The sequence below is a fragment of the Eleutherodactylus coqui genome, chromosome 3, assembly GCF_035609145.1.
Source record: "Eleutherodactylus coqui strain aEleCoq1 chromosome 3, aEleCoq1.hap1, whole genome shotgun sequence".
NCBI classification, from domain to species: domain Eukaryota; kingdom Metazoa; phylum Chordata; class Amphibia; order Anura; family Eleutherodactylidae; genus Eleutherodactylus; species Eleutherodactylus coqui.
In genome coordinates, this window is record NC_089839.1 from 78,305,984 (window position 1) to 78,331,243 (window position 25,260).

Genomic DNA, 25,260 nt, shown 5'->3' on the forward strand with positions numbered 1-25,260 from the left:
AAAAGCACGTGACCTTCACCTCTAGTGACGGGAATACGCACGCTGTAGTTGTACGCTCTGACGTCAGCACGTGGTTACGTAACGTCTGCGAGCGCACGGTGCTTCTGTCAGCTGTGTGGTGTGTAGGACAGCGGAAACCATGGCGTCCACGGCGGCGGGGAAGCAGAGGATCCCCAAAGTAGCCAAGGTCAGTAGTCAGGGGGAAAGGACAGCATAATTAATCCACCGGCGTAATTTTTGGGCAGTGAATGTGTTAATAATGGCCGCCATATATAATCATAAATGTAGAGTAATGACCCCTACTGTGAGACTACAACTCCCAGCATGCCCTGGGAGCCGCCTCCTGTCACCCCTGTGGACTTGTTATTTGTGGGGTGATTAGTTTCTGCCTAGAACACTTCGGGGGTCCATCAAATTTGTATAATTTTTTTTGGAGGCGAAGCGACCAAAAAGCACCAATTCTGGCGCAGCGTATTTTTTTCTGATGGCGTTCGTGTGGGATAAATAGCTCGGAGTGTGATAGAGGCGGCGATGCCACGTGTGTGTGTGTGTGTGTGTTTCTATTACGGTCGGCTTTACACGGGAGGAGGTGCGTTTCTTTTGCAGAAACACGCAGCATATTTGTGCGCCTGAACAGAGCTTCCACCGCCATATTGCAGCCGAATGTACTTGTGTAACCAAATCGATGTGCGCAAAAATACGTACGTCCAAGATCACTGATGTGCATGCAGGCGCCACAAATACGCAGGCTCTCTGTGCGTGCTGGGCTAATCTGTGCGAGCCCATCAATGGGCCCTTGCACTGTCCGATGCGCACCAAATACAGCAGGGTGTGTGGTTTTTTTTTTACCCAAATGCGTGCATGTGAACAAACGCATTGAAATAAACGGGTTCTATGCGTTGTGCATCATGCGCACATTGTGTGTGTAATACACAGTGCAGATGTGTCTGTGAGTGAGCCCTACGGATGGGAGCAGGGTTGTTTCAACTTGTACGAATTTAAAAAAATGTAGTTTGTTTTTTAGGCCCCATGAAACCCCTGTGAAGTCGGCGCCCCATCTCTCAAGAGCTTTTATACGGGTTCTGGGCAGCACCTCGGGAGTTCTGAAGGAAACTCTTAGGCTAGGGTCACACAGGGCGGATTTTCGTCGGAAATCTCGCGGTTTGGCCGCAGCAAAAACCACGAGATTACCGCCGGGAGAACCGCGGCGGCTTTGAAGCGGCCGGCGCTCCCATAGAGGAGAGCGCGGCCGCAGCGAAGAATGGACATGCTGCTTCTTTGGAAGCAGCCGCGGTTTCAACCGGATTTACCGCAGTGGATTAGCCGTCCCGTGTGGACGAGATTTCTGAGAAATCTCATCCACATGGCTGGCTAATCCCGGGATTAGCGGCCGCGGGCGGATCTGCTGCGGCAAAACCGCGGCAAATCCGCCCTGTGTGACCCTAGCCTTAGGCCTCATGTCCACGGGGAAAATCAGGCCCGCCGCGGATTCTTCATGCAGAATCCCGCAGCGGCTCCCTCCTGCCCCGCGGACATGAGGCCTAAAAAGAAGATTTACTTACCTATCCGGATGATGCGGTTCTTCCCTCCGTCGCGGCCGGATCTTCTTTCTGCGGCCCAGTGGATGTGCTCGGCATGCCGGCACCGTGCACTCTTTTTTGTTTTTTGAACTCCTGCTCTCCCGCGCCGGAGAGCAGGAATTCAGCTGCGGGTGTGCCGCGGATCCGGACGGCTTCAATAGAAGCCTGCGGGAGACCCGCACTAAAATGAAGCATGCTGCGGGTGTTTTCCCGCACACGCAATCCACGCCTCAGGGGAAGATGACATCCGCAGGTATTTAACTACCTGCGGGTGTCCAATGCATCCCTATTGGGCGCGGATCACGCGTGCGGGTGACCCGCTGCAGATCTGTCCCCATGGACATGAGGCTTTAATGCTCGAAGCTCTAGAAGCAATATTTACAAAGTTCTCGCAGATTTTCAGATGCCGCATCAAAAAATTTCAATTATGTGTAAATACATTTTTGTGAGATCCTGCAATTTTATAAGGTTTCTGGGTAGCACCTCAGGAGTTCTGAAGAAAACTCTTAATGCTCGAAGCTCTAGTACCCATATTTACAAAGTTCTCGCTGATTTAGTAATATCATTTTTGGAAGTTAGCACCGCAGAGATACATTTGTTGATTTTTATTTATTTATTTATTTTTTTTTGCTTAATTCGCTAGAACTATTTTTAAAATGAACTTTTCTGAAAGATGGGGTGCTGACTTCACAGAGGTCCCCATAAAGGACTTGAAGCTGCAATCATGTGGCTGCTTATACGATATAGTGCAATACTTATGTACTGCAGTATATGATATTTTTGCAGCCATTGTGGTAAAAAGGTTTTGTATATATATTTATATATATTTTTTTCTTTTATTAAAACCCCGTTCCCCGCGCTACAACCTAAGTAACCAGCTTATACTGACCCCTCCCCGGTGCTCCGTCTTTTGAGTCCCTTAGTTTCCAGGCTGCAGTCCCTCCTAGTTTATGGGACGTCACAAGTGCTGCAGCCAATGACAGCCCAAGCACTGATCTGTCATTGGCTGCAGCACCTGTGACCTCCCATAAACTGGCTGGGCCAACCTTTAAATGTTACCTGAGAAGGGAGACTCGGGGCAGCGCTGCAGGACACATTGAGAGGTGAGTACAGTATATACTGGTTAGTTATGTTATAGCAGGGGGGGCAGGGTTTTAATGAAAACAATACAACACAGACAACAGGCATGGCTTAATAGGCAGAGATACATGGCAGCCCTGGGAGCATTCACAAGGCCCCAGGCATCCACGACACCCAATCTATTTGTGAGGGGGTGGGGGGGCGTTTGGGATATGGAGGGCGCCTCCTTTCTCTGTTGGGCAATGTAAAGGCTGCTTTCAGAATGGATAGCCACATATAAATAGATAGCGGCCATGATTAGAGTTACCTCTGATCGCAGCTGATGTGGCCAAGTGTCATCTGTCAAACCCCGCCGGCACCTGCTGTGTATGGAACAAGCTCCCCTGCTATTATCCGAGGGTGTAGATGTACGCCCTCTGGCGTGAAGGGGTTAACTCTGTTGCAGGGCTGCTCTGTGGAGAAGCCATGCTGGACGCTCCCGCTCTTGGCTTGATGCACATCCTGCAAACCTGGTACATCACCAGAAGCCTCATCTGGTACACATCGCCGTACTGCGCGTGCATCGGTGTGGATGATGTACCGACCTGCGGGAGCAGCCAGCATGACGTCTCCGGAGAGTGGCTCCACTCCTAATGACATCCCCATTGAGAACCTGACACTACCCCCAAATAACAGGTTGGCGCTTTAGGAGTCTGAGTCCCTTTAAAGGGGCCAGTCTTATCTTGCTTCCGGCAGCCATATTTTAGAATCCACAGTCACCCTTCTGGAAGTCTGGGTGAGCAGCTGATTTCCATGGCGTCCCCTACAGCGGCTAATGTGTAGCATTACATGGTGGCATTCAGAGGGGTAACTATATGATGCCCATACGCCCTCGTGTATTCGATGTTCGCGGTCTCACATGCTCAGTAGTAGCTCATTCCCACTGCCTGGATCAGGGGCGGCCGCATGATTCCTGTGCTGGCAGCAATAAACACATTAACGGGATGTTTTGAGAGGGAGTTAAAAAGAAAACCTACACAAGGGGCGCCATAACAGAAGTTCTACACACAAGCATATTTTAAGAATAATTCCAGTGTTTTGGGATACTCTGGAGACTAAAAGTTGTTTTTTTCAAGTTTTCACCCTTTCCACTGGATAGGGGAAAACTGATAGATTGGTGAGGATGTGACCACGGGGACTCCTGATGGAGATAGCCGTCTGTTATTTCCATCACCCCCATTGTCATGAATGGGGTGCTGGCCGTGCATGAGTCGTCTGAGTTCCATTCATTGTGACATTACGGTGAATGGTAAAAGCAACCCTGCAGTGAGAACTAGGGGGGCACAGGTAGCCACTTTTCAGGATTGGCAGGGTCCCAGCAGTCTGATCGATCAGTTTTCACCTATCCAGTGGATGCATGAAAACTTCTCCAGAATACCCCTTTAATCTTGGAACAGCACCTTTAATTGTCTTGTGTCTGTGACATTCGCATGGACCTTAGTTGGAGAGTCTGATAAGTTATGTAGCGGCGGCCTGAGACTACAACTTTTATGTAGAAGTCAGTGGAAATCACATATGACGACTATTAAATATATTGTGCAACTCCAGGAGTATCAGTCAGGTCGGTTTCTCCAGCGTTTTGCTGCTGGCATCACCTGTAGACTAGTATAATGTGATGCTTACTGTCAGATGTCTGCATCGATGTACGGCGAAGGTTTCATCTGTCTGTATAATAGTGGTTTAGAATCTGAGCTGCTACTTGTAGCCCTTCTGACAAGAATGTCTGCGATGTGCCGTTGTAAGGCAACCAAGAAAGTGACCTTGTTTCAGATAACGTAGGTGAAAGAGTCTGTATGATGCTGTAAACACTTCCTTTGTCTTCACAGGTCAAGAATAAAGCCCCGGCTGAAGTTCAGATAACAGCCGAGCAGCTACTCCGAGAAGCCAAGGAGAGAGAACTTGAGTTATTGCCACCTCCTCCCAAGCAGAAGATCACAGATGAAGAGGAACTTAATGACTACAAGTTAAGGAAGAGAAAAGTAAGTACTGAGTGGTACAGCTCATAGCTTGTTCCTTAAAGGGGTTTTGTCATTAAAAAAAAATTATCTAAACTTACCTATCCCTTCCCTGTCTGTCTCCTTATCACATCTTCTCTTGGTTGAGCTTCTCCAGCGCCCCAGGTCAGCTCACTGCAGGCTGGGCCAAGCTTGTTATAAGGGCTGCATATCTCAAATACCTTCCTGCTGGGTCAGTGAAGGTCAGGTCCCTGTGCTGTAGCTTCACTGCCTAGGAAGGAATTGTAATCTATTTCAGAGACAGCTCGCATGAGCAATCTCTGAAGAAGATAGGCAGTCCTCCTGCTGACCTGTGAGCTGTAACATACATTGGCAGACTGCCAACCTAATGTACGTAACCTCACAGGAAGGAGAAGAATCAGGCAGCTGGAGGTGAAGTGAGCCCCTGGACTGCAGGAGACAGGAGAAGATAAGGGAGGTGAAGATCTGGTAAGTAGACTGATGGGGGAGGAATAGAGAAGTATAGCATTTTTCTTTTTTAGTGACAGAACCCCTTTAAAGGGCGCCCATGCTCGTCTGTATGCTAATAAGTGAGGAAATGCTAGACGTGGGGTATAATTCACTCACCTGGAAGAATCTATAAAGGGTTAAAGGAACCTGTTGCACCGTCCGAACTACAAGCCGCAGGCTATAGAGCATGAGGAGCTGAGCAGATTGGTATATATATTTATATACAGGACGAATGTCGGGCAAACGATGCCCAACACTCCTCACTGGGTTTTCCTCGCTCCTGTGCGGGAGCTAGCAGAGCAGGCTGGTTCACGGAGCGGCCAGCAGGGGGGTGGGGCAGTGCAGGAGATTTCTCTCCTCTCGTTCCCTTGCCCCCCTTCATTGAGATAACACAGCAGCCGTTCACTACTGAACGATGAACTCATTGCTGATCTCTTATGCTGCATAAAAGATGAGCAATGAAGCTCATTGTGCAGTTTAAACAGCGTCCATTCAGTAGTGAACGGCCACTGTCTTATCTTAATGGAGGGGGGCTGGGGAGCTAGAGGAGAGAAATCTCCTGCACTGCCCCCCTGATGGCTGCTCCATGACCCAGCCAGCTCTGCTAGCTCTGGTGCAGGAGCACGGAAGCGTGGAGACACAAGGACTAATGTCGGGCTTCGTTTGCCTGACACTCGTCCAGTGTAAATGGACCTTTATACAAGATTTATGTTAAATTCTGTTACCAGTGACCCCGTCCCCCCGATCAGCTCTCATGGTCAATATGGATTGCAACATTTAAAGGGGTTGTCTCGAGGAAGCAGTGACATTTTTTTTTTTGCCCAGTCCCCCTTATTAAGCATACATTACTAATCACCCGTGTAAATGACTTTTATAGCCGGTTTCTACTTAGTTCCAGCGTTTCAGCAACTTATAAAAAGTTTCCCAAAGATGGCCGCCGGCTCTTTTCCCAAGGTGCACCGCGGTTGCTTCAGCCCAACGTGCGCGCTCCCGAGACGCTACCAGCTGTGTCTCCCTGACAACCAGACGCCCCGTAGCCGCCGACCGGACCCCGGGATTGCATGCGGCCGACCACGGCACACGCTCTTGGGCCACAGTCACCCACCGCCAGGCAGCAGGTAACCGGCGCTAGGCCCCGGCTCCCCCGCGCTAGACCCCGGGGCCCAGCGGCAGGCCCCTGACAACAGACGAAGGCTCCGGGGCCCGGCGGCAGGCTCCGGGGCCCGGCGGTCTATACAGTCCCGCCAACGCACACAAAAAAAACCCCGACCCCTCACTTACATGGGCGGCTTCTCGGCAGGGCTGGGCGGCTTCTAGGCAGGGCTGCTGGGCTGGGCTTCTCGGCTGGGCTGCTCAAGTTTCTGCACCTTTCTCTAACAGAGAATGGTAGCAGAATGGCCGCTCAAGCGCGCTCCCGAGAAGTGACAGCTCATCTGCGCATGCGCAGAAGAGCTGTAGCGGCTAGCAGGCTGAAGCGGCTCGTGCTGAGAGCAGAAGACCGGACTACACAAGCGCGTCTAAAAAAGCAAGAAGACCCCGAAATTAGACGGAGCCATGGAGACGGGGACGCTAGCAACGGAGCAGGTAAGTGAATAACTTCTGTATGGCTCATATTTAATGCACAATGTATATTAAAAAGTGCATTAATATGGCCATACAGAAGTGTATAACCCCACTTGATTTTCGCGAGACAACCCCTTTAAGGGTTTAAACGGCCAATTCCAGCAGAAGCACTGCTGTGTGTGTCCATATACCGGCCGCCTGCTTCCATGCAGAGTAAACAGGCAGTCGTTCATTGATGACTGACTGCCTCTTTATTGTGGCGTTCATTGTTTTGACTTTTATGCCTGGCTAAAGTGAACGATAAGCAAATTATTGGTTCACTCCTCAGCCGCCGGCAGTGTTTACACTGAACAATTCTTCATTTTTGCACAAGCCAGCGATAAACTGAGCGACGATCACTTCATGTAAAGGGAACCTGTCGCCACCATTTCACTGGCTGCTAGGGAACAATCAATCCCTTCTAATGGCATCGCTTTTTCTAACAAGCTTTTATACCTCCACAATTAGTTGCCAAAGTTATAGCTTGCCGTATGCAAATGAGTGGAGGAGTCACCTGCCAAGAAGAGTCACGCTGATTTATGGGCTGCCGAGCTTACCACATCCCTTTCTCTGTATTAATGGGGTATATTGTGCAACAGAGATATGACAAGCTGTGTATCAAAAGAGAAGGGCTCACAGCAAGCTATAACTTTGGTACCTAATTGCAGAGGTACACAAGCTCTATAGGTAAAAAGGGGGCATTAAAAGCAAATGATGCCACCGGCCAGTGAAAGTAAGGGAAGGGGGGGCTGTTACATCTGCAGCAGGGATTCTGCTCGGGAACCAGGAAAAGGCAATCTCTGCATCCGAGCGGCTCCATCTGTGGATGGAATTGAACAGAGCTGGGCGGACCCTTTTGAGTATAATGGGGTCTGCCTGTTTTCCGCTCAGCTACCCCAGCCTTTTAGACGGAAGAAAAAGCGCTGCATTCAGCACTTTTCCTTCCAGTATTTTCAACCGGATCTGTGGCGGAAAATGCGCAGATGTGAAACCGGCCTTCGTTTTAGGGGTGAGATGGTGGTGACGGGTTCCCTTTAAGTTCATCACTGCACATTGACTATATCTTTTGTATGATATAATGCAGAAGCTCTGATATTTCTAATATTCACTTTCAGACCTTTGAAGATAACATAAGAAAAAACAGAACAGTCATTAGTAACTGGATAAAGTATGCACAATGGGAGGAAAGTCTAAAAGAGGTTCAAAGGTAAGTGCACAGAATAACATCATTGGGGAAGCTCCATGAGCTCAGGTTCCTGAAGATGGCCATGGACATTTAAAGTACGAGGGCTTTCCTAATTGTCCCTGAACAGCTTAAAGGGACGTTCTAAATAATTTGTGGCTGTGGGGAACTGCACTCTATATTTATAACCGCAGTACTCTCCTCTGGCTGCTGCTCATCTCTCTCCAGTCTTCTGTTTATATTAGAGGCAGTGGTTATGTGGGTTGTTTACCCATGTGACTGCTGTGGCCAATAGAAGGCCCGACAGGGATGTCGTCATTGACATCCCGTAAACCTGCCAGGGGCTTCTACAATGCACGCCTATGTGACAGGTTTACAAGACGTCGCCAGGCTTTATGACTTGATGATGTCCCCTGTCAGATGCCAGAGCACCAAAGCGGCTGTATACCATGATACATATATTACTTTCAGATAGTTCTGGACACAGGGGCGCAAAACTAGATAGAAAAAATAACCCAGAAAGAAACCTTTAATCACCACCAATACACCTTTTTATGGTAGTCATTACTGGGCCTTAGTCTAGCTTGTAGTCCGGGTGCTTGGCTGTGAGCTAAGAGAAGGCAGATATGATGTATCATAGGATTGCTAGCACAGCATGGAGGATGAGGGAGAAATCTAAAACTCCAGAAGGTGCATGATAACTGTCAGACCAGAGGCTGCGCTGCATGGAAGTGGGTGCAATATACATAGGAGACCTCCAGAATGTGACAATCAATGAGGGGGTGAGGGCACGGATGGAAGAATGTGTTTGCACTGGAGTGTTCCTTTATGCTGCTTTGTTAAGCAGAATGCTGTTTTGTTGACATTCCTTCTCTGTCAGGACCCGTATTCTATGTATGTTGTCTGTAATTACATAATTGGTCGTAATTGGTTCTGTTTCCCGAGTGTCATGGTTGTCGTCCTATTTTTTTTATTTTTTTTCCTTTTACTCTTTCTCTGTTTGCAGAGGATTTACGTTATTTTGTCTCCGCAGAGCGCGATCTATATACGAACGTGCCTTAGATGTGGATCACAGGAATATTACATTATGGCTCAAGTACGCCGAGATGGAGATGAAGAATCGCCAGGTGAACCATTCACGTAACATCTGGGATAGAGCTATCACCATTCTTCCCAGAGTCAACCAGTTCTGGTAAGCAAACTAACCCAGAAAACTAACAGCGCAGAGCCAGTTTTTGACATGGAACGTTAGTGCAGCACATTTCATGTTTCATTGTATAGGTATAAATACACCTACATGGAGGAGATGCTGGGCAACGTGGCCGGAACAAGGCAAGTGTTTGAACGCTGGATGGAGTGGCAGCCTGAAGAACAAGCATGGCATTCCTACATCAATTTTGAGCTTCGGTACAAGGAGGTGGACAGAGCCCGCTCCATATATGAGCGATATATCCTTTCTAATGCGAGAAGCTCTCGCTATATAGCTCACACAGCCATCGTATAGCATCCCTGGCACCCAGCTGAAAGGGTGTTTGGGAGGAACTTTGTGAAGGCAGCCTGGCTATTCTCAGCCAGCTACTATTACTAGGAACAATACTTGCAATGCTGATTGGTGTAGAGTAGCTGGCTGTTAAGTATGTTAACCCCTTCCCCCTTTGTGATGTATATTTACATCACAGGGTATTAGGGACTGGTATGAAGCTGACAACTAGTGCCTCTTGGGCTGCCTGCACACTGCAGAGCTGGAATCCGCAGCGGAATCTGGTCCTGGCAGCAGCGGCATCCACACGTACCTGTCTTTCTTTCTCTTTATCTGTACTGTGGATGGTCCACACGGCTCGCCATTGGACATGCACAGTACAGATTTTTTTTTTATTTCCTGCGTCATCACCTACCAATGGAAGCCGGCCGTGCGGTATCTGCTCAAAAATAGAGCATGCTGTGATTTTTTTTTTTTAATTTATTTTTTCCTCCTCATTGGTTTCCGCTCATGTGCAGGAAGAAACACTTTTCCATAGCATGCTATGCACGGTATTTGCTGTGGAACTTGAAGGCAGATGCCCGCCCTGGGTTCTGCAATGCAAATCTGCCCGTGTGCAGGTGGCCTTAATGAGCCTACTGCATTCTACTCAGGTACAGTTTGCATTCAGACCAGCATGTCAAATGCCGGCCTTGGTTAATTTCTCCCTTTGTGTTCTTTGCTAGACTTCTCCTTTTACGTGCAGATTTCCCTTAACATTTTTGCACTTGTCATTGTACACCCTGATGTAAAGAACTGGATCAAGTATGCCCGTTTTGAAGAAAAGCACGGTTATATAGCTCATGCGAGGAAGGTTTATGAGCGTGCGGTGGAGTTTTTTGGGGAGGATCACATGGATGAGAATCTGTATGTAGCATTTGCCAAATTTGAGGAGAATCAAAAAGAGGTGATTTATTATCTTAAATTTCCCAGTTACATTTTTCCAATTTACCACTGACATCTGAATTGTATATAACGGTATAGGGTGATGCATAGCGGCACGGTCCTGAGCAGCAGTGCCTATAGGGGAGACTAGAGTCTGAAGGAACATGCCATTTGTCAGATTCTTGAGATTTGGACCTAAAAGACCCCTCCCTGTACAGTATAAAGCTCATACACCTTTACGGAAGATACATCATGTTCATTAAAAAGGTTCATAATGTAAAGTGCTTAAGTGGCCAATAACTTTCACACAACTTCTGCTCATCTAACAGCCTATTATATATAATCAATCTCGTAATATACTTGCATTTTTTTGTTTTACCACTGAAAATCAACTTAGAAGTTGCTTCCACTAGGGGAAGGGTGTCCCTTCCAGCACAACTGCAATCCATTGATTGCCATTAGGCAGTTGACTTCTCTAGTAACAGGGAAGTAGTTACTTCATGCAACAGAGGAGCAAGCACTCAGAGCTGCCTTGCAGCTGATTGGAGCAGGGCTATGCAAGGCAGCATGGGAAGTGTGGGAGAAGAAGTCCTGGCCCATAAAGTACTTGCAGAATGGCTCCTTAGGACATGTCCTCCACCTGTAAATGGATTGCAAGCAGCAGGGCAACAAAAAAATAGAAAAATCTACATGGGGAAAATTGAATTACCGTAGTGAGATGAAAACTATGAGGTAGCAGCCAATGAAGACTGGGTTGCTTTTCAACAGTTATTTTTTTTTTACTTTTAACTCTGGTACGTTTCAAATAAGAAACATAAATTTGTGAACTTCTGTAAAGTTCATTAAAAAAATTATTTTTTTTTTGTCCTGTCACTTTTATCGTTATACTCGCTTTATCCACAAGGTGGCAGTATATGATTTCATATAGACTATGAGTTTTATAAATTTTGAGTCTAACCCTACACTCAGGACATCTAGAAGGCTGTGTTCCCACTGCACAGTTTTGGAGGAGTGAAGCCTTAAAGAGAATATACTTTCCATATTTCTCCATTCTATTTCTTTTCAATTTTTACTTAAACTGTCAGCAAAGTGTGAAAAGTCTTAACATTCTGATACTTTACAAATACTTTTTAATTCCACATGTTTTGCGTTGTGGCAATGAGTTTTGTCCCAGTAGATTTTATTTTCTGCGTGGTATATTCAGATATGGGGAAGATAGTTGTCACTAATTTGTCTGAGTAACACATAAAGTATATACCTGCTTGCATGTTTCAATCATATATATGTTTTCTGCCTCATTATCCAGTCAGAACGGGTCCGTGTCATATACAAATACGCCCTGGACAGGATCTCCAAGCAGCAAGCCCAAGAGCTGTTTAAAAACTATACAATATTTGAAAAAAAGTATGGTGACCGGCGAGGAATTGAAGATATCATTGTGAATAAGAGGAGGTTTCAATATGAGGAAGAAGTCAAGGTAAGAAATGATGGATTTTATTTTCAACTTCAGCTTCATGTCATGAAACTTCTCTTTTCTGCATTTTATTGCCCTATCTAAAAATTGTATATATATATATTTTTTCTTCAAGGCCAATCCCCATAATTACGATGCCTGGTTTGACTACTTGCGGTTGGTGGAAAGCGATACCGATGCTGACACTGTCCGAGAAGTGTACGAACGGGCAATAGCCAATGTTCCACCTACTAAAGAGAAAAGGCACTGGAAGAGATATATCTACTTATGGATAAATTATGCCTTGTATGAGGAGCTGGAGGCAAAGGTATGTGGAAATTAGCAATAGCTGGAAGCTGTGGATGGAGGGAAAAAGGAGACGAGGCGCTGCCCGATAGTGACTTCTGAGCTCAATATGTATCATGTAGATGAGGTTTTCGGGGCTATTTCTATTGATGACCTATTCTCACAATAGTTCATTAATAGTTGAACATCTTGGGTCTGCCACTCGGGATCCATGGTGGTTCGGGTGCATGGTCGGCTCCAAAAATACGCTGTACAGAGCTAAAGCAGATGGCTCTGACTACTGTGGCTGCCGCTGGTAATTGCAGGCGCAGCTCTTATTGATTTTAATGGGACATGGACCTGCAATTACCAGTGTCGTCCACTACACAGTGATCAGAGTTATCTGCTTCAGCTCCAAACACTGTTTTGGCACAGACAGCGGGTGCCCAAACAGCTGATCAACCAGGGTCTTGAGCTGCGAACCCCAGCCAATCAACTGTTGATGACCTATGCTGGGGGTAGGTCATCAATAGAAATAGCCCAGTAAACCCCTTGAAAGCAAGGAAAATGAGTGGATCTGCGCTCCCCTGGTTAAATTGTGCAACTACAGGCACAACTTCAGACTGCGCTTGTTGTTCACTCTGATCAAGATGTGGAAGAGCTTCCAGTCATGTTGTCTCACTCAGAGGTCCATCCAGGCAGTTACTGTAAACCATAAATCTAGGCAGTCCAATGGAAAGTATGAGACTGTCTGGTACTCCTTCAAGGTTCCCCAGAAGGATGAAGGAATTCAGATGAGGAGATAGATGGCGGCACACAAAAGCTTTATTTCGCTCTGATTTTGGGGGGAAAAAACCTTTTGTCTCCCACTATCTTGTCATCTGATGCTCTTCATCCTTCTGTAGACTCTTCCATCGGCATCCGTCAGAGTTGTCTCATCCTTTCCCTTCATCATCTGTTGGACGAAAGTACTTATCAACTATGTCATGTGTTCAGCCTTGTTCATTGTGTTTTACAGGATCCGGAAAGGACCAGACAAGTATATCAGGCTTGCTTAGAGCTAATACCTCACAAAAAGGTAAAGGAATTTTATTATCACTGTTCTTACTGGGTCGTCAAAGTGAACTAGAAATTGTTTGGTCTGTTTGGAGATGCACTGACTTGCCACTTCATTAGCAACACCTTTCTAGTAGCATGTTGGACTCCATTTGGCCTTAAGGGCTACAGCAGTTAGTTGTGGCGTCCATCCATAGGTGCCGGCAGACTCGGGGGGTGCCAAGAGAACATTCCCCACACTAATATTTTACCTCCAGCAGTCTGAGCTGTTGACACTTGGTAGGAAGTGATCATCAGTTCCTGGTGCTTACACCAAATTTTGACCCTCCATCAGCATGGTGCGGCAGAAACCTGCATTCATCTGACCGGGCCAGGGTTTCCAACTGCCCAGTAATACAATATTTGTGCTCTTTTACCCAATGGAGTCTCGCCATTCTGTTTCTACTAGACAGCAATGGCACTGGAACTAGTGGTCTTAGCACAGGTGGGCTATAATAGGACCATTGAATTACGTGTGTGTGGACACCTTGGTTCAAGCACCAGCGTTGTATTTGGCTGTAATTTACTTGATTGCATATCAAATGTTCATCAAAGCTATCTTGACATTCTCCTCTGACCCCTTACATCGACCACTTATTTACAGCCACAGGAGCCCCTTTTGCTGGATGTTTTCCCTCGATCACACCATTCTCAGTATATTCTCCATACCGTCGCATGAGAATACTCCACAAGGTTGGCCATATCTGATATACTGGCCCCAACTAGTCTAGTACTGATGCCAGGCCTTGTTGGAAGTCGCTCAGATCACTTGTTTTTTTTTGTTTTTTGTTTTTTTTTCCATTATTATGTTTATTCACACTGAAGCTGCTACAGGGGAAAACTTGCGTATCTGATTTTATGCTGCTTCCCGGGGTCATATACTTAATTTCCATACGAAGAAGCTCAAATTGTAATACGAAGAAGCTCAAATTGTAAAAGGACAAGGGTTTGTAATAAAGTAGCCATTTATTATATGTTACATACTGGACTTGGTAATTGTATTTCAACGTATGCTACAATGGAGATCTGTCTCACTAAGTTTTGGGTATGCGAATTGGCTCTCCTCCAGAGGGCACGAAAGAGTCTTCATCTGTAGGTACCTACCCTAGAAAGGCCTGCTTACACAAAACAATTATCGCTCAAAATTCGTTCAAACGATGGCATATGAGCAATCATTGTTGCGTGTAAACGCTGCCATTGTTCACTCTTCGGCTGAACGATGATTTTAAGGTGAGCTTAAAATCCATCATTCAGCAGGAGAGAGATAACGGACCACACACAGTCAGAGATTACATTGTATTCTTCTGACAGTCCATGTGAGAACAGTGGAGCTGTGTGCAGAGCTCAGACCACATGCTCTGCATACAGCTCCCGGTGGCCCTTTTACACGCAAATTAAGCTGATAAAGTGTTAATGGATATTAATGTCCATTAACACTTTATGCAAAACGATCGCTAAAGCCGTCAGTATTTCAATCATTTGAAAGATTGTCTTTGCATGGAAATAGGCCTTATATCAGCATCTGACCTATTTAACCCCTTCACCCCAGGTCATACATTTACATCCTGGGTGTGCAGGGTTTTCTATGAGCCTTGAAACATGACTTAAGGATATTGGCCAAACAAGGGAGATCCATCTGTAAATGGCATTATTTTGCAGTCTTTGCTCCTGATCAGTAAATTTTCCTGTAAGACTCCCTATGCTCACTGGATCTCTCTAAGGAGAACCAGTACAGAGCTGCGTCCGAGGCTTCTCACCCAGCCAAACACAACCCTACTCTGTACTGATGTGGAGCAAAAACTCTGAAACCGCTGTCTGCTGATGAGTCTCTTTGGGTTGGCTGATATCCCTAGTCATATTTTAAGGCTCTTTAACGGGTAGGACATTGACTTACAGGAAAGCTACCTATAGGTGGCACTAAGGAGACTGCTTTCTTCCTTCTGGAGGAGAGCTAATTTGGATGCATTTTTCCCAGGAAGCATTGCAAGTTAGACTCTTTACCCCAGCTTGATCTCCACAAGGAGAACAAGTACCTGGCATGACCGCTGCTGGTTCGATATTGAAATGCACTATCATCTTAATAAAGTGATTTATGTACAATTCTGGATGGTCCTTTTTGTGCTTCATTCTGATAACTAGTGCAGACCGTTGGCTATAGATAATTGTGTATATCTGTGTGCTTAAGATGTAAAATTATTCAAGGAAGAAAGCTTACAATAGGAGTTCCTAGCACATCAGCCAGTGTAAGTCTGAGCGCACATAAGATTGGTTTCCTGTTCTGTGTCATAACTTATATAAAGTAGCCCCCGTCAGCCTCCTTTTTTCATTGCTTTCAGATTTGTTAGCAAAATCCCTTAGCATCAGAATATCCTACATGCAATAATATAAAGACCAATACACCCTGGACAACAAATTGGCATTAGGCTGTAGTATTTTCAGCTTCCACTTTGCATAAAGTCACTTTTTCATTCTTTTATATTTTTGTCTTTCAGTTTACTTTCGCTAAAATGTGGTTGATGTACGCTCAGTTTGAAATCCGACAGAAGAATCTTCCGTTTGCTCGAAAAGCTTTAGTAAGTATAGTGGTGTATGTCATTCTGTGTACACAGGTTTTTCCTGCTCATAGCACAGTTCCCTGATGTAATGCTTGAGGGGTTTGGTGGAAATAAAGCTTAGTCACTGTATAAATGAAGATATATACATTTTGAGTTTTAATTTCTCACCTTTTTCAGAATGTCTGTTTGCTGTCAGTGAATGGGAACCATCTTGTTTACATTCAAAGGGGTTGTACCAAAATCTAAAATAACTTGATCGGTGGGGCTCCCACCGCTTGGGTCTCAACAATCCCCACGTGAATGAAGCAGGGGTTGCACATACACGCCGGTGCTCCATTCATTCTAGTGACCCCACTGGAGGTTGATAAGCACTCTGCAATCTTTAATTGCAATGAATGCAGCAGCAGTGGTGTTCCAATAGTCAGACCCCCATTGCTCATAGTTTTCCCTATCCGATGGATGGAGAATAGTTTTAGATTATGGTACAGCCCCTTTAAGGACCGCAGATTTATATATTGTAGCAAATGATCGGTGAGATTTTTGTATTTGCTGATGTATTGAGGTCACAGAGCATCTCCTAACCTTGAAATAATTGTGTCCACTTCTGATGTGAGAACAAGCCTAACTCTGCATGGGTTTTCAGTCTTAGGATTTGCCCACAAATAGTCTCATTCACTGACAGCAAGCATGGATCTTGAAAATGGTGAGGCATTGAAACACAATGTATGTTAGAAAGTTCTAGAACTCTTTATTCATACAGTGATTACACCTTATTTGCATAAAATCAGAAAACTTATATAACTTGGCTCCAAGGTGCTCCAAGGCTCAAATGTCATTTTAAAGGGTAGTTAACTTTTTACAAACTTCTGACATATCAGTGGGGTTGAGTGCTGAGACCCCTACTAATTGCTGGAGCGGGCTGAAGCTCTCAGCTGAGTGCCGTGCCCTTCTGGCTGTCACTGCTAGTGGTGTACGGACTCAATAGGGTTTCTGTGGAGCACATGCGTTGCTCCAAGCAGTGACAGAAGCAGCCGAACAGGGACAGCACTTAGATGAGGGCTTCTACTCATTCGCTTTAGCAGTTGGTGGGGGTCTGAGCACCTGGACCCCACCAATCAAAACTCCTGATATGTCACCATGATATGCTAAAAGTTTGTAAAACGTTATTCTTAAAGAATTAATTTCCTGTTAATATTTGTTTTTTTTTTTTTATGCATGTACCTCTATAAAATGTATCTATTAATGAGGGATCACACACCTACAGGTTATTTTCAGATGGCTTCTTCCTACCATCCTCTTCTTTCATTAACATAGATGTCGTGGGGGAACACTACAACCCCTGCTCTGTTTTGCTGCAACATACTGCCCTTCTATGTCGGCAGATATGTATGAAACTACATGCAGGATCCTGGTTTTATTTTATATTGATTACTAGTGCTCTGATTATTGTATAAGGACGCCGCTCTAAAGTGTTACCCTGCAGTATGTAATAAAGTACTCGCACAGCTATCCATCAAGTCAGCAAATTGGTGGTTGTAATCAGAATCCGGTTTGACACTTGGGTGGTAATACAACGGTGAGAGATGCCACTATTAAAAGCAAATTTTGCTGAAAAAAGTTAAATATTACATCTGTTGTCCCTGGCGGTTGCCCAGAGCAGCTTTCTGGCAGGCATAGTGCAGAAAATGGGAAGGCATAGTAATGGGGAGGACATGAATTTGCTGGGATCTATATAATAATGTAAATGCTGCCCTGGTGTTATTTCTTAGAGGGGTATTCCAATCTCTCACACTGGATCTACCATTAATGTCTGATAGATGTGGGTCCCACAACTGAGGTTCAAAGTTATCACCGGAATTAGGGGTCCCTCAGTTCGCCCCTGTGGATGGGTCAGAAATCGATTCAACTGACTGTTCTGCTGTGTCTGTAATCCTGCCCACTAGTGACCACAGCAAATCCTGGTATTTCCATCTCGGGCATGTTGGAATCCCCGGTTAAATAAACCCTTTGGACAAAACTGATACTGCATATTTTGTTTTATTCCCATTCTGAGAGCAGCAAGGAGAGAAATTTGTATTTGCTTTGCATTCGGTCATGTGTACGTGCCATATATAACTGACAACCGTTCCAATTACCTTTTAGGGAACCTCCATTGGAAAGTGTCCCAAGCACAAGCTATTTAAGGGTTACATAGAGCTGGAGCTGCAGCTTCGAGAGTTTGACCGATGCAGGAAACTCTATGAGAAGTTTCTGGAATTTGCTCCAGAAAACTGCACCACGTGGATTAAGTTTGCAGAACTAGAGACCATTCTGGGTGACGTTGAGAGGGCCCGTGCCGTACATGAATTGGCTATTGGACAGCCACGACTTGATATGCCTGAAGTAAGTTGATTTTCCTTATTTGCTTTGCATATAAGCTAGATAGTGGCTGAAGAGGTCATTGGGCTCACACTTATGTCTCAGGACATTGTCTGTGATTTCTGATATGGCCATAAAGTTTCATTAAAGGCAGAGGTGGTCTCACAAAAAGAACATTTCGCCTGTACACAGGAAAGGGGATAAGTGTCTGATAAGAATGAGCGTCCTGTGTATACCCTAATGAATGGAGCGATGGTCATTCATACTACTGCTCCATTCGTTTCAATGGCACCACTGAAGATAGTCAAGTATTTGTACTCAATCCCATGTGCATAGAATGTAATTTAGGTACTAATGGGGAAGTATTTTCTATGGGGCATACGTAATGCACAGTGCTGTGGACAGCAGGCTGATCCACCATGACACACGTTAGTACTGGACCATTGCTACCTCAAAAATGTTAGTGACTCTCCGGGCCCAGGGAAACAAAGATGGGCCATACCAGCCTCTTGGACTACCTGATGTATACCCTGCACTAGTATGCCTCATTAGTCTAAGACACTACACCTAGTTTGATTGACGAGTGCTGCCCATGTGAGCAGTGCTGACCAATCAGAGTAGCATGTATACTCCTGATGCATACTAATACAGTGTGCATCAGGTAGTCAGAGAAGCGGCGTGGCCATCTTTGTTTCTCCAGGCCTGCAGGGTCTCTTTAACCCCTTAATGACACGGCCATTTTTCTTTTTCCATTTTCGTTTTTTCCTCCCCCCCCACCTTTAAAGAAAATCGTAACTCCTTTATTTATCCATCGACGTCGCTGTATGAGGGCTTGTTTTTTGCGGGACGAGTTGTATTTTTCAGTGGTGCTATTTAAAGTATCATATAATGTACTGAAAAACTTTTAAAAATTCTAAGTGGAGTAAAATGAAAAAATAAACGACATTTCGCCATCTTTTAGTACGTCTTGTTTCTACGGCACACAAATGGCAACAAAAACGACCTAACTTTTTTGTATGGGTCGGTACGATTACTACGATACCAAACTTGTATAGTTTTGTTTTTTTTTTACTATACTCTTTTTTTTTTTTTTTTTTTTTTTTTTTATTTTTTATTTTTTTTCTCAAAGACATGAAATTTTTTTCAATTATTTTCTGCGGTCATTTTGTGCGCGCGCTAACTTTTTTTATTTTTCTGTCGACATAGTTGCACAAGGTCTCATTTTTGGCGGGATGTCCTGTAGTTTCTGATAGTACCATTTTGGAATACATACGACTTTTTGATCGCTTTTTATTGCGTTTTTTCTGGGAGACATGGTAACTAAAAAAGTGCATTTCTGGCGTTCTTTATTTTTTTTTTCGGACGACGTTCACCGTGCGGAAAAAATAATGTGCTACTTTGATAGTTCGGACTTTTACGGACGCGGTGATACCAAATACATCTTTTTAATTATTTAGATTTTTTAATAATGGATATGGCAAAAGGGGGGTGATTTAAACTTTTACAACTTTTTTTTTTTTTTTTTACATTACTTTGAAGTCCCCCTGGGGGATTTTAAGATGCGATGCTTTGATCGCTCCTGCAGTATGACATAATGCTATAGCATTACGTCATACTGCTTTTTGACAGGCAGTCTATCAAGTCACCCTGTGTGGATGGCTTGATAGGCAGCCCTGGGGCCTTTCATTAGGCCCCCAGCTGCCATGACACCTGCACGGCTCCCCCCGATCTCACCGTGGGGGGGCCGGGCAGGACCCCCAAACATCGTTCGGGGGATTTAAATGCCGCTGTCAGAATTGACAGCGGCATTTAAATAGTTAATAGCCGCGAACAGCCGCGCGGCCGCTCGCGGCTATTGCCCGCGGGTGTCAGCTGTTATAAACAGCTGATGCCCGCACTGTATGAAGAGCGGTTGCATCGCAACCTCTTTTCATACATACCCTGCGGCCACAGGACGTACCGGTACGTCCTTGGTCGTGAAGGGGTTAAAACCTTGTTTGGATCTGTTTTGGAATGGATTATGAGACCGTTCTTTGCTTAGAGCTATACTGTAATATCAAGTTGCTCCCTATCCATGGGGGATAACTACCTGACTGTCAGGACGGAGGACCCATGTACCTCTGCGTGACAATAAGTGCAACGACATTGCATCTGCTCAACCACCGCTCCAAAAATTTTCATGGGACTGCTGAAACTAGCTGAGCCGTTAAACTGGCTACTTCCAACAGTCCCCTTGAAATGAATGGAGTGGTGGACAAGCAAGCGCACTGCTGCTCGGTGTGGGTGGCAAAGTATTCTCCAGTATTAGTTACATGGTAAACAATACGCCACAGGTAGTAATGAAATGCCAAAGGGGAACTAATGTCAGAACTGATAGTGTAGTTTTCAATGGGACAGTTCAAGGCATTCTGCACATCCGTTTTGATGCCAGACAGAAAATGTTGCATGCAGGGTTTTTCTGTTCAGCTATGGTGCAAAAAGTGCACACCTAATGGCATCCGTTATGTCCAGCCGAGGGTGTGAAATCAGTTAGTTACTTAGAATGTTAGAAGTTAGTTAATCAGAAGTTGGTTACTTAGAATGCTGCTCCTATATTCTTGATGATTTTGCACCTGCAGGTTCTCTGGAAATCTTACATTGATTTTGAAATAGAACAAGAAGAATTTGAGAAGACGAGAAATCTGTACAGGAGACTTCTGCAGAGAACGCAGCACGTCAAGGTACTGGTGATATGTACACATCTGGGTCTGTTCACATCTGCATTGTAGTTTCTGTGCAGCGCCTTATCTGTTACACAAGACTATCAAAAAAAATTATTAAAATATTCAGCCAAAGCAGCGCTGGGGTTAATATTATAGATGGTATAACACTGCGTATATGAAGACCCATATTATTTTTATTTTTCTGACGGTGCTGTGCAAGTGCAGGACGGGGACCGTAAGTTTCATTGGTACCATTATAGGGTATACATGACTTTTTGATTACTTTCTATTAAGTTTTGTGGGAAGCAGGATAAATAAACAGCAATTTTGGCACTTGCTTTTTTTTCTTTTAATAATGGCTTTCACCATGCAGGTTCAATAATATCTTTTATTTACATTTTTTGTAAGCGATTTACACCAAAAGGGTAATTTGCAAAATTTTTGCATTCCATTATCCTTTGCCGTCAACCATTGCTCTGTTTTCGTAGGTCTGGATAAGCCTTGCACAGTTTGAGTTAACTACTGGAAGCGATGATACATTGGTGAAATGCAGACAGATCTATGAAGAAGCAAATAAGACATTAAGGAATTGTGAGGAGAAGGAAGAGAGGCTGATGCTACTGGAGTCTTGGAGCAGCTTCGAACAGGAGTTTGGAAATGACTCCACACAACAGAGGGTGGTTAAGCTGATGCCAGAGAGAGTCAAGAAAAGAAGAAAACTCCAAGCAGAAGATGGGGTAAGACTTCCGCTTATGCCAACAGCCATAAGAAGTGCATGGGGGATAAACAATCGTTCATTCCCCATAGTCTGAATTGGCTCATGTAAAGGCCAGATAAATGTCAGTCTCGATAATTGGGCTTGTGAAACTCCTAAAATCATCTCGAAGGTTGCATATATATGCTATTGACTCCCATGGTTATAAGTATATACACTTTTTGTGCAATACCCTTGTTATTGCAAAATATAGTTTTACGATGCTTTCCAATACATTGAAAACGAGGTATACAGAGGCAGACTGGCCAGACAAGTCATTCTGTAACGTCTGCCATCTGTAGACCACTGCTCACCAACTAGTGTTCCTAATTGTAATGTATTCATTCTTTCTAGTCTGATGCTGGATGGGAGGAATACTATGACTACATATTTCCAGAAGATGCAGCTAATCAGCCCAATCTTAAACTGCTTGCTATGGCCAAACTCTGGAAGAAGCAGCAGAAAGATGATGATTTGGAGGACGATGATGAACAAGATCCTGATAAAGACGTGGATGAGAGCGCTTCCTGACGCACAGATGTATAGGATATTGCTGGTCTTGCTTTTTTTTACTGCCCTTTTGTATTTCCTTGTACATAGCTCAGACAGATCAATTTGTTATTAAGCTGTTAAAACCTACTATGGAAAAATAAAACACTTGAAATAAGTTGGATTTCTCTACATGTGTTCCTTTATCAGGGAGCAACAAAAACAATTGCCATTTAGGGAGATCTCAAATGGGTTTTCCTATGTTGGATGAGCATAGGATATGCCATAAATGTCTGATAGGTGGGGTCTGGAACTGTGATCTGTTAGGAGAATGTTTTGCAGACTGACACTGATGGAGCAGTGGTTGCTTGTGAAGCAGCTCTCTCCTACCAGACATTTAGGACATATCCACATTGAAGGTTGGTGACACAAAAGTATATAAAATATTTTGCATTCAGGGAAGGCAACCTTAGGATGGTTTCACACAGGCAGATTCCAATTGTGGAATCCGTGACAAAACGTGGACATCGAAAAACATGCAAAGTTGCTTTCTCGCTCACACTAGCGCATATGAATAGTGTATTTCGTGAGCAGAGGAAAAACTGCAGCATGCTCTATTTTACTGTGGATTCTATGTGGACTGCCTCCATTAAAGAGCATGAATAGCCTTAAGTCTCAGAACCTCTTTAAAAGAAACCACCTAGGTGTGTGTTCATAAAGATAAAAATCAATACTTCCTCCCCGATCAGTCTTCGTACTGCATCTTTTCCCCGCCGATCTCCTGGCTCCTGCACTCCCCCAAGTCACCTCACCTCCAGCTGGCCGGATCCTCTTCTTACTGTTTTGGAACATCCGTTCTCTGCAGTCTCCTTCCTGCAGGTTCGTGAACATCATGTCACTAGTGACATAGCGTTTACTGCCTATCAGGGAATACCGAGCTATTGCTGAGACTGCGCATGCATGCTGTCTCCGCATGAGTGTTTATATACTATTGTTGCGAGACCGTGCACATGCGCAATCTCGGCAATAGCCCGACATAGGAGTCAGCATTCCATGCTAGGCAGTGAACGCTACTTCACTAATGACCGGGTACACTGACCTGCAGGAAGGAGAATGCCTGTGAATGGATGTAACGTCACAGAAGAGGATCCAGCCAGCTGGAGGTGATGTGACCCGGGGAACTGCAGGAGCCAGGAGAAGATGCGGTAAGAATTCACATTACTAGTAGGCAGGTGTCCATTTGTGATCAATCAGCAGTGCATGGGGGAAACGCCAAGCTGGTACTCGGGACAACATGATGAACTCCAGAACAGAATAAATAAACATCTACAATGTAATTCAATAGATTAAAAACATGAGGAAAGTACCAATCCTAGAGAACATGCCTAACGCCGTTCAGTTCATAAGCGCCTTATTCACCCCCTTAACTGAATTTAAAAGCAGAAGGGTTTCAACGGATAACAGAATCCACAAGACTAATAATTACCGCACAATGGATGAAAAACTTGCATTTCCCCAGTCGTCTCCACGACAGCACCAATTGAGATTGCCTCCTCCTGATAGGACAGGAACATACTGAGAGGTTAAAAGCTCCCCCACTTTCCTCAGTGTCTTCCTGTCCTGCCAGGAGGCAGGATCTCTGAGAGGGGCTGGTGGAGAAGCCAGCCAGAAGCTACTCACAGGCGGATCGGAGGGCAGTGGATCATCCTGTCCTCCCTTCCTAGCCAGACGACTCCCGGGACGCCACATGGGGTGGTAGCCCCCGGGCCAGGTTCCTCCCGCGGCGGCCCATGGGGGGTACAAAGCGGGAGCCTCAGTCCCCCTCCTCCTCCCTGCAGAGTTACAGCGCGGTGCTCCAGGAAGCCCCTTGACGGCGGGGGGCGGGGTGTCACGTGTCCAGCGCGATGACGTCATCGCGGGCGCACCAGGAGGTGCACGGAGGGGCGGGGCTTAGCACAGGAGCGCGAAAATTAAAAATAAAGGAACCTGAGAGAAGCCAGAAGGTGGACCAGCACTACAGGTCGCAGGGTGTCTGCAGCACCGGTATAATAATGAGTGCTCCAGCCCCAGAGATAGCTGAAACCTCAGCCTCAGCGGCCGTAAGTAGCCAGTGCGGCAAAAAATACAAATGCAAAATCCAATGTATTGTACATGGGAAAATTGCATATTTACCTGCAAAAAATACTTTTCCTTTTTGTCAGGGGGATAAAAAAGACCCCCCCCCCCCCCCCCCCCCCCCAGAAGAAAATTTAAAAAAATGCGTGGAGTGCGGGACGAGACTGCCAGCTACGTACCAGAGGCCTCTATGCAAGGCGTGCGTAGCTAGGCTAGTCAGAGGAATCGAGGGGATTCATGGAGGACGTTAGGAAGCTGGTGAAAGAGGAGGTTCGATCAGCCCTAACGTCACAGCTGGCGCCGCCAGCTAAACGCCAGAAAAAGGCGTATGTTCCCGATGAGCCTTCCGACTCTATTCCGAGTTCTATGGGATCGGAGCAAGAGGAACAGGCGGCCGAGGAGTCTTCAGACGATGAGGACTACAAAAGATACCTATTCCATCAGGACGACTTAACGGAATTGATTAAGTCAGTCAGGGCTACACTAAAAATGGAAGAGCCCAGAGAACCACGCACCTTACAAGATGAGATATTGGGGGACTAGGGGAGAGGCGTAAACATACCTTCCCTGTCCACAAAAATATCATTAAAATTATCCAAAAGGAGTGGAAGAAACCAGACGCAGGTTCCTTCTCCGCTAGAGGTGTAAAAAGAAGGTACCCATTCGAGGAGGAAGTTTGCGCAAGCTGGGAAGAGATACCCAAGGTAGACGTCCCAGTGGCCAAAGTAGCTAGGAGGACGAGCCTGCCCTTTGAGGACGCCGCACAATTAAAAGAAATCATGGGAGGCAGCGGCACACATACTTAGGCCAGGGATCGCAGCCACTTGCGTGGCGCGCACTCTGGGGGTATGGCTAGAACAGCTGGAGCTACACTTAACCAATAAGACGCCAAGGGAACAGATCCTAAATTCTCTTCCTATCCTGCGTATGGCAACAAAATTTACTAGCGGATGCCGCGGCCGAAACGGTTAAACTCTCGGCAAAAGCTACAGCCCGATCTAACTCAGCCAGAAAAGTGTTATGGCTGAAATCGTGGTCAGGCGACCTAACCTCTAAAAATAAGCTATGCGCCCTCCCGTTCTACAGTCAGTTTTTGTTCGG

General features: G+C 45.4%; 1 protein-coding gene across 1 annotated transcript; it reads left to right on the forward strand.

Annotated features, from left to right (window-relative positions):
- The first annotated feature begins 67 nt into the window (after window positions 1–67).
- Window positions 68–22,222, forward strand: CRNKL1 (crooked neck pre-mRNA splicing factor 1). The gene is made up of 14 exons (XM_066595764.1): window positions 68–187; window positions 4,526–4,678; window positions 7,882–7,973; window positions 8,983–9,141; window positions 9,231–9,397; window positions 10,197–10,375; window positions 11,660–11,830; window positions 11,943–12,134; window positions 13,110–13,169; window positions 15,679–15,759; window positions 17,884–18,123; window positions 20,718–20,819; window positions 21,290–21,538; window positions 21,910–22,222. The coding sequence occupies exons 1-14, from the start codon at window positions 140–142 to the stop codon at window positions 22,084–22,086; spliced, it is 2,070 nt and encodes a 689-aa protein (XP_066451861.1). The 5' UTR covers window positions 68–139; the 3' UTR covers window positions 22,087–22,222.
- The last annotated feature ends 3,038 nt before the right edge of the window (window positions 22,223–25,260 follow it).

Bases quoted from the DNA above. Each gene is read 5' to 3' on its own strand.
- CRNKL1 (XM_066595764.1), top strand. From the start codon at position 140: ATGGCGTCCACGGCGGCGGGGAAGCAGAGGATCCCCAAAGTAGCCAAG. The intron at 9,398-10,196 runs ATATCCTTTCTA...ACATTTTTGCAC, and splicing joins CCGCTCCATATATGAGCGAT to TTGTCATTGTACACCCTGAT. The intron at 13,170-15,678 runs GTAAAGGAATTT...TTTGTCTTTCAG, and splicing joins AGCTAATACCTCACAAAAAG to TTTACTTTCGCTAAAATGTG.